Source organism: Cotesia glomerata, linkage group LG2 (genome assembly GCF_020080835.1).
Source record: "Cotesia glomerata isolate CgM1 linkage group LG2, MPM_Cglom_v2.3, whole genome shotgun sequence".
NCBI lineage: Eukaryota > Metazoa > Arthropoda > Insecta > Hymenoptera > Braconidae > Cotesia > Cotesia glomerata.
This window is the reverse complement of record NC_058159.1, coordinates 19,014,795-19,024,939: the sequence shown is the minus strand read 5'-3', so window position 1 is coordinate 19,024,939 and position 10,145 is coordinate 19,014,795. Positions and strand designations below refer to the sequence as shown.

The following is a 10,145-nucleotide window of genomic DNA, read 5'->3' as shown; positions in this document are numbered from 1 at the left end:
ACATAAAAATTTTTATCTTCACCAAATGAAGAGTACATTATCCTGGTTAAAAATATGAATTGAAAAGAATTGAGTCTATGTAAATATATATCTAAATGTTCATTTTGTGCATATACAGTTTTCATTGACTAATATTTTTTCATTTCTTTGTAATCAATTTTTTTAACCAGCGGATACACTGTCAACTCGTTTTGAATACTCCGTTGAGACACTAAGTGTTAACAGTGCATAAAACGTTTATGAATGAAACGAATGACCAATGCAAACGTGATGTATATGCGAGAAAAATTATGACTTTGATGAGAAAACTACGTTATAAGGCAAATGAAGGCTCCAACAATCTCGAAAATAAGCTTGGATGAATTTTTATCGATTCAAAAAATTTATTAAATTTAATAATATGATGCTAATTTTTTGAGAATATTAAAAATGTACACCATGTTATGTAATTTCAATAGATATTATAAATGTTAGATCATATGAATTCCAAATTCGACCAAATGAATTTATCACATTAGCGCATATGAACTTAGACAAGTTTTTCATTACGAAAGTCGCAATAAAAGCCTAAAATTAGTGAAAGATCAATATTGAAGCACATTCAGTGGAAATTTGGTGTTTGGAGATTTGTGAAAAATGTAGCTGAGGTTTACACCTGTGTTACACCGATGTGTCAACATTCGGTTAACTCCGTATAAACACCAAATTTCCACTGAATGTGCTTCAATAAAAACCTAAAATCTGTGAAAGACCAATATTAAAGCACATTCAGTGGAAATTTGGTGTTTATACGGAGTTAACCGAGTGTTGAAACATCGGTGTAATATAGGTGTAAACCTCAGCTAAATTTTTCACAAATCTACCGTGTCAATACGGCGTTTTTTCGGTAGAAACTAGGTGTAATCCATATTACACTGAGTTTACACCGTTACACACCGTGTAAACGGATCCGCTAGGGTTTGGTTTAACAACTTATTGCTTGATTCAAGTCAGTCAAAGTTTTCAGAATGATTTTCACAGTTCAAAATTTTTCAACTTCCCGTCATGTGTGTGTGTGTGTGTGTGTTTGCGTTTTTGTGTTAATTAAACTACTTTTTTCTTCAGTATCATGTGACTGTAAGTGTCTAGAAACTCTGCGTGTCTAGAAACAACAATCATTCGCAAGATATTATCATCAAATAAACAAAATTATTAGATCATGATTTTAGTCATAGATTCGTGTTCTAGGAAAAAAAAAAAAAAAATACATTAGAACCATATGGTCTGACCTCGAGCACATGTAACTTTTTTTATTTTTTAGACCTGTGTGATTAGCCCTAACTTAAGACAGCCAAAGATTACTTTATTCTTTCCAGTTTAGAGTTTCAGAAATTTTCTTCTTAATTAAAAATTTCTTTCCATAAGGGTTAAATTTTGATTATTAGAATTTATGAGAATGTCATAATATAAATTTCATCATCCTTGAAATTTGTTCAACATCTTATAAACTCTAATTTAAGAGCATTTCTTTTGCGAATTCATAAATTAATATTTTTTTCAGAAAAAAAAACAGCTACTCGGGAAAAAATGATCAGATCTGATCAGATATGAACAGGCATGAGTCTTCAGGTCTGATCAGATATGAAAAATGACCGGGTCTGATCAGACCTGGCCAGGCATGTTCATGTCTGATCAGATCTGTTCATGTCTGACTCGATCAGGTCTATAAAAGGAAAAAAAAAGATTGGTAACGGCGGGGATTCGAACCATGTACGTTGCGCTCTTTAGACTGATACTTTACCTGTTGACCCAATGACTTATCTTAACTCTAGTATACCTTTCAAACTACTTTAAGTAATTTAAATTTTATACATGACTTATCCTTATAGTTAACGAAGTTCTATACTTAATTTATTAATTTAGTATGTATTTTTAGATATGTACATATTTTTAGATATGTATTTTTTTCGCTCCATTAACATATTGTTCTATGTAAAGTAAAAAAAAAATTTCTTCAAGGTTTATTCCGTAATTATAATTTTATTGTTTTCTTTTAAAATTGAAGTTTTTTTTAATTAAAACGTATAGGAAATGAAGAATTATTTGTGTGTTCTACAATTTAGCAGCCTTTGACACTACTGCAATGGACCGAGGCGTAGCTTAAGATAATAACAGACACCTTGAAAGGACTTATCGCCTATCGATATCAACTGATATATTTTGGTATTTTCATGCTATCAAACTCAAACATTTACTAAACAATCTTATTTTTTGCGTATTCAATGGAACACAGTAAAAAATTTTATGTCATTGCGTCAAAATTCATCGTTAAAAATCATCGTTTTGGCATGGAAAATTAAAAAGTTCATGCTTATATAAGCCGAAATTTTTGATGAAAGTTGTACATTTTAAATTTATAAGGGGATAGAAACTGATACGTCATACGGAACAAATTAATTTTAAAAATAGAACTGCAGTCTATAGTTCGATAAAATTTTTCTTCCTGACTTAAAATATCATTTAAGAGGGCAAATCATGCATGAACAGTTCTTGTCAGCTGATAAATGGAGTTTTAATCCTTATCTATTTTAGGCTAGATCAGTCATGATCAGACATGGACAGATCTAGTCAGGTCTGAGCGTATTTAACGCTTCAAACATGAACAGACATGGACAGGTCTGATAAGGTCTGAGCATATTTAATTCTTCAGACATGAACAGGCATGAACAGGCTTGATCAGATCTGATCAGGTCTGAGTGTATTTAATGCTTCAGACATGAACAGACATGAGCAGGCTTGATCAGGCTTGATCAGGTCTGAGCGTATTTAACACTTCAGACATGAACAGGCATGGACAGGTCTGAGCGTATTTAACGGTTCAGACATGAACAGGTCTGATCAGGCCTAAGTTCAGGCCTGATCATACATGAACAGGCCTGATCAGGTCGGATTTCAGGCCTGATCAGATATGAACAGGTCTGATCAGTTCTGATCATTTTTTCCCGGGTAGTTTATTTTTATTTTAATTTAAAATATTTATAATATAAGCCTTTATATGTGACGAAAAATCTTACTAATATTACAAGTAAAATTTGAATATCATCATAAGCCAGATCTATTTTTTAGTTTCCTCCGATAGAAGCTTTAGCAAGAATAATAGCCGATAGTAAAATTCTGTCTGCTCTTTACACTGAACCTTCTTTTATTCACGGGTCAAAGAATATTTTTTCCTGTATTTATTACCATCCCATGGATTTGCAAGCCTCACATTCATCTCAATCTACGTAAAATGCATTATAAATATTCAAGCAAATGTATTTTTTTATAAAATTAATAATATCATTTCCAGGGCTTGAATAATTTTTGAAAAAACATCATAAGTTATATTTTTTCTTGTCGGAAAAATTTTTTACTTTCCAAGATATCTTTTCTTCTATTAGATTTAATAATATAACAACTCATCGTTCTATATTTTAAAAGCAATTTTAACTAATTTGTCGTTTTAATTTATTTCAGACATTAACAAGACAACGATCCCAAGAAAAATCGGAATCTCGGCCTGAATCTCGAAGCTTCCCACCCAGTGTGATTTCCATTTCTGAGACTGGAGCTCCAGATACAGAAAGCGTTAGCAAAGCAGAAAATGCCGTCAGTGAAGAAGAAGAAGCATTTTTCCAAAAATTCGCACCATCTCCAACAATATCAACGCATCAACATTTACAGATTCCAATAGATCAAGCCGGAGCATCTAATATTAAAACTGACGAGATTACGTCTTTAAGCAATAAACCTATTGATAAAAATGAACGGATTTCAGATCGGTCGAATGTTATGGATGAGCTTGGAAGGTATGAAGAAATCAATATTTTAAAGTTCGGGTTTCATTTATTCTCTTAATTTGTTGCTTTAGAAAAAAAGAGTTATAGTAGATCATTTAATTTACATGCATATGTATTTCTAAGCGTAAACTGACATGAAATATTGTCTTTCTAAGATATGCATATTTTTTTGCTACATCTGCAATAGAAAGCTCAAACTTTCGCCATTTCTCCAAGAAAGCTTGACACATGCGCAAATTCAAGCATGATCATTTTTCTTATAACAGAAATTTGTTACAGTTTTCATAAATTTTTTTCTGTCAATTTCAAATGAAGTGCTCTGATATATTTATAGTATAAACTAATAAAAAATATTGTTATCAGTTACATATTTCAATTGCATGATTTTAACTTAATATGAATGTAGATTTTTTATTAGACTTGTAGCTAATACAGAAAACAATATATCTTTTTTTACCGTGATTCTATTAAATATATCATTTTTTTAGTTATTGCTTGAAGAAAATGAAACAAATTGTTAATTGTTGATTGTTGAATTTCACTTGATAGATACGCATCTCAAAAAGAAGAAAAGTCAGTATTAGATGGAGCACAACCACAAACGAGACGACATGCAGTGACACCGCCGAAAGATCATTATACATCAAGGTAACTTATTATATTTAATATTTTGATTGCACCAATTAATAGAATATTTATTTATTATTATTTTTATATTAAATATGAATGTATATGTTATCCAATGTAAACAACTGATGAACTCGGTAAACATGAATTTTGAATTTGCCAAAAAAGGTGGTAGCTTGTCGCGTTAAATCATGTCTATTTAATGAGAAAGTATTTACAGAACGACGAGTTGGCGCAGGTCACGAAACGATGCCAGAAAGAGCGATCAAGAATCAACTACACTTAGTCACCAGCAGGATGATGGTCTTGTTCTCAGAAGAGAAATAACAACTGGAAGAACAAAAATATCACCCAATACTATTGATCGTATTTTTGATAACAGTAACAGACGTCAATATGGAATGGGTATTGTTGGAAGATTTTTTGGGTAAGTTATCATTATAATTAATTTTATTTATGACTAGAATATGAAGACACTTTATAAGAAATACTATATCGACGTTCTAATTAGCAAATTGTCTAACTCCATTTTAGAGAATCTTCTATTTGTATGAAAAAAACAATTAGTTCAAAATTTATTATCACTTTAAAAGAGCATTTAATATCATTATTATCTAATAGAGATATGATATTTAGGTTTGAATCATTCAAATAATTTATAATTGGATTATTGCTACATCAAAAAGTTAAAAAATCACCCTCTAAAAAATAAGGAGTTAGACAAATTGCTAATTAGACCGTCGATATGCGTAAATTATAATTCAATCTTACGAAATCGAATGTTATTGAATTAACAAAATGTTTAGAAAAAAAAAAAAAAAAAAAAAAAAAAAGAAACATACATTTTTTTATTGACTGAAATTATTTATTTAATGATTAACTGAATACATCATTAAAAGAATATTCAAATAAATTGATTTTTACAGTCGATCATTTCGTAAAAGTGTTGCTCACAAACCACAAGTAAAAAAGCAATTAGATGACATTGAAGATCATAGACCTTACTTCACTTACTGGATTACAACTGTTCAAGTTCTTGTACTTATTATTTCACTGGCGTGTTATGGATTTGGACCTATTGGTATTGATTTGAATCATCGATCAGGTCTTGTAAGTTATTATCTTGAATAATTAATGTTACTAAATAATAAGACGAGTGATGGTAATACTTTTTATGATCACATTCAACAATGTTGTTTGTAATTGTTATTAAATTTTAATATTATTTTTGGTAATTATTTAAAAGAAAGGTCCACAATATTTTCTCCTATGAAAAGAAAATTTAGATTTTTTTTAACAATCACATTTTTTCAGGTTCACAATTTTTTGAAATATTTTTCTTATAAATTATACTTTACTTCTTCTGTATAATTAATTTTTATAGAAAATCACATAACTTAATAATACAATAACTAAAATTATAAAAAAATTATATGAAAAATAAAGTATTGAACATAAAAAATATAGTTAATAGAAAATCGCACAACATATAAATTACAAGTGGTAGATACAATGTTTATTTAATTATAAATGAATTTTCTATAGGTCCTTGTGACAAGTTTATCTTTGCAACAAGTAGACTATCAAGAGCCTGCAAACTTTTGGATTGGTCCGAGAGCAGCTGACCTCATTCATTTAGGTGCTAAATTTGCACCTTGTATGAGACGCGATATGAAAATTCTTAAGGAAATTGATGTATGGCGGGAACGAGAAAGAGATACAGCATGTTGCATCAGGAATGATGACTCAGGATGTGTGCAATCGAGTAAAGCCGACTGTTCAGTGAGTTTTTTGATATTATAAATGTTTATTTTGTCAAGATCATATAAATCCTTCAGAATATTTATATAATATATGCATAACAGAAAAAAAGTTTATTGTACTTCAATAATCAAAAAGTATTGTTTGTTTCTTTCATACATTTTTGCGGTTATATCAGATATAAAATTTTAATGTTTGTATTATTGATTGGCAGAAATTCGTATTTTTGTATGTATATTGATGAAATTAAAAAAAAAATTGATTCCAGTTTTTAAATTTAAGTTCAGTTGGAAGTTATTTTTTTAGTAATTTTTTTTAAAAATGACACTTAGGATTTTAATTATATTTTTTTTATCTATAAACGAGAGAAATGTTGCTAGTCGTTTTTAGATTTAATTTTTTTAAAATTATGATTAACCTATTAAAAAATAAAATTAATTGAAATCATATGGTCCTGAAGTTATTTTAACAATATAAGCTTCATAATAATTTTCTTCTCACTTGTAAGTGTATCAATTATCAGATTTAATTTCATGACACTATATGACAATTTTACCTAAAAATTAAATGAATCTTTTGCTTATTTTCGTGTATGTATGATTTATTATAATAAGATATTTTCTCATGCACACCAACTGATCCGGGGAGTGAGATCTACGATAACGGTAAATAATGTGAATTTGACCAAAACTAAAATAATTTTCAATTAGACTATTCATATTATTATTACCTTTTGTCAAAATATTAAAGTAATAATAATCGATAATTTTTTAGAACACAATATCAACATGGAAAAAATGGGGCCCTGGTGATAATGGACCTGGTGGTCGAATAAGTGGATCTGTGTGTGGTTTAGATCCTAAATTTTGCGATGCTCCTGCTAGTATAGCACCCTACGAATGGCCTGATGATATCACTAAATGGCCAATATGTCGCAAAACGAATCCATTTAGTCAGCGATTTCGGTTAGTTATAACATAATGGATAAAATAAAAAAATAAATATAAAATTTCATACCAATGTACAATGGTATGTTTTAGAAGTAACAATGGTCATGCTCAAAGCAACAACAACTTTCCGGTTGGTCGGTATAAGGATAAAATGGCTGAACATATGGTATGCGAAGTTATTGGACATCCCTGCTGCATTGGTATCCACGGAATGTGTAGGATAACGACCAAAGAATATTGTGATTTTGTACATGGATATTTTCATGAAGAAGCATCTCTTTGTTCACAAGTTGAATGCCTTCATGATGTTTGTGGAATGATACCATTTTTGCACCCTGAATGGCCAGATCAATTCTACCGGTTATTTACTACAACATTCCTTCATGCAGGGTACATTTACGCAAATTTTCAACCAAATAAAAAAGAAGTTATTTTAAGTTAAAAATTTTATAAATTTTATTCAAATAATAATTTGTTATTTACAGAATTCTTCATCTTGCTATTACGTTATTCGTTCAATATTATTTGATGAGGGACCTCGAAAAATTAACGGGATCTTTAAGAATTGCTTTGATTTATTTTACGGGAGCTTTGGCTGGTAATCTTGCAAGTGCAATATTTATCCCCTACAGAGCTGAGGTACTGAATCATTTTACATAATTAATTTTAACTTTTACTTTATTCACTTTTAGTCTTAATAAATTGAAACTTTTTTATTTCTTTCAACAATGTAAGCTCGTTATTCTGCGAAATGTTAATCCTAAAATGAAATTTTTGATAAGAATATATTCTAAAAAACAAAATCCTAAAATAAAGTTTTTTGTAAATTAAAGAGAAAAATTAAAAAAAAAACTAAAAAATGTCAAAACACTTACTTGATGAAAAAGTTTTAAAAGCATGTATTTATTTTCAACTCAACAAACTTTTAATTAAACAATCATTGTTAACACTATTCTAAGAAATTAATTATTATATAAACTAATTTGATATCTTTCTCAGTTAAATGATAACTTTAAAACTCTAATACAATTATCTTAATTTTCTTAAAGTCTTTTTTACTCCATTACTTAACATCGGTTTGCTATTATTATAGAAAAAACTTTTAGCGAGCATAAACTTACAACAGTACGATTCTTGTTTTTTTTTTTATTTTTTTTATTAAATAACAAAAAAAGCTTTTTAAATTAAAAATTTTCTTGTCTACTGTAGTTCTTCACTCAAACAATTTACAATTTTTGAGAGAAAAAATTTTTTTAGAATTATTTCCATAAAGAATACTCGTTAATTAAAAATAAAAATCTAAAAACAGGTTAATTTATTTTTATATAAACTCATAAATTCGAATCAAACTGAAATTGTTTTATAAATGTTCATTAATTAAAATAACTGTTGATTTATTTTTTTATAGGTTGGTCCTGCTGGAGCTCATTTTGCTTTACTTGCAACATTAGTCGTGGAAGTTCTCAACTGTTGGCCAATGTTGAAACACCCACGTCGGGCGCTTACTAAATTGATTTTAATCCTCGTTGGATTTTTAATACTCGGAGTTTTGCCCTGGGTTGATAATTACGCTCATTTTTTCGGTTTTATTTTTGGTTTCTTTGCATCCTACGCTCTCCTACCGTTTATTTCTTTTGGTGAATACGATCGTCGTAGAAAAATAATCCTTATTTGGATATGTTTTGTACTTATATTAGGTTTATTTGGTCTTCTTCTTGCTCTTTTTTACAACATACCAGTGTATGAATGTGAAATATGTAAACTTTTTAATTGTATTCCATTTACTCGTGATTTTTGTGCATCTCAAAATATAAATTTCAAAAGAGAAGAACCTGTATGACATATGGGGCCGCGGTTACCAGTCGAGCGCCGAGTACCGTTCGGCCCCCAAAATAACGCTCGTCCTAACGCACATAATTATAATTTTCTTGTGGATATTGATGAAAATAATTATAAAATCACTGTTGCGATCTTAACAATGGTTATCTCGGTTTCCATATAAGTAATCGAGATACAAATACAATAAAAGTATTCAAACTGTACTTAAAATTTTATAAATATTAAGTCCAATGAAAATGAATATAATCATTAAATTACATATATTGTACAGATATTAATAATGACATATACATATGTTAACAAAATAATTAATCACTCTCAACCTTTTCCACTACTGCCATTCAATTATTCAGAAGATTGATATAAGTGACTCGTTGATACGCGATAAATGAAAAAATACATGCCTTAAAATTAATCGATCGAACTTTAGGAGCGTTTTAAACTCGAGGATCGAATAATTATCTCGAGCCGATGTAAATATTATAGTGCTATACGTGAAGCGAGTCAATTGTATGAGTTGGGTTTGGATTTGGATAGATGCATTACAATGTTCATCCACGATGACCGCGAGTGCGTAAAAAATTATAACAATAACGAAAATGTAAATAAAAAATATAAATTCTTATCTGCTTATCATTTAATTAAACCTTATTATAGAGTTTATTTGTGCAATGGAAACTAAGTGTGATGATCTCAGTGTCAAAAAAAAAGAAAATAAATAAATAATAAAATAAAATAAATTAAACTAAACAGTAGAAACCGAAATCAGTTATTTGTATCTTTAAAAAGAAATTTATAATCATTAGAATGAATTAATTAAAATTTATGTTAAATAAGTAATGGGAACATTAATTAAGTGGCGATGACGTAGTCACTGTTGATAAATAAAATTTTTTTTATAAAAGTGAATACTTACAGTGCGTTAAAAAACTTTCTAATCAATTTAATTAAATAATTGTAAATAATTATAATATATATAATAAACAAAGTATTATGGTCGCAGATGAATATTAATAAGTCTGTGTCTCTGAAAGTGACTCTAAAACATTTAGTTCAATTAATGTAATAATGTGAATGTGTATTTTATTATTGGAAGAATGTTGTTCAGATAACGGTAACAAGAAAATAAATTATTCCGTATAGCATAATT

At 28.8% G+C, this 10,145-nt stretch overlaps 1 protein-coding gene across 3 annotated transcripts; it reads left to right on the top strand.

Moving 5' to 3' along the window:
* Nucleotides 1–3,495: 3,495 nt before the first annotated feature.
* LOC123258690 (inactive rhomboid protein 1-like) lies at nt 3,496–9,618 on the top strand (the record flags this gene model as incomplete). 3 transcript variants are annotated; one of them, XM_044718863.1, is given in 10 exon segments in its annotated part: nt 3,496–3,827; nt 4,368–4,466; nt 4,684–4,872; nt 5,372–5,555; nt 5,991–6,227; nt 6,845–6,871; nt 6,981–7,171; nt 7,247–7,546; nt 7,642–7,795; nt 8,565–9,618. In XM_044718863.1, coding segments are annotated over 10 exon segments (2,145 nt in total), but the record flags the coding sequence as incomplete, so codon positions are not given.
* Nucleotides 9,619–10,145: the final 527 nt, after the last annotated feature.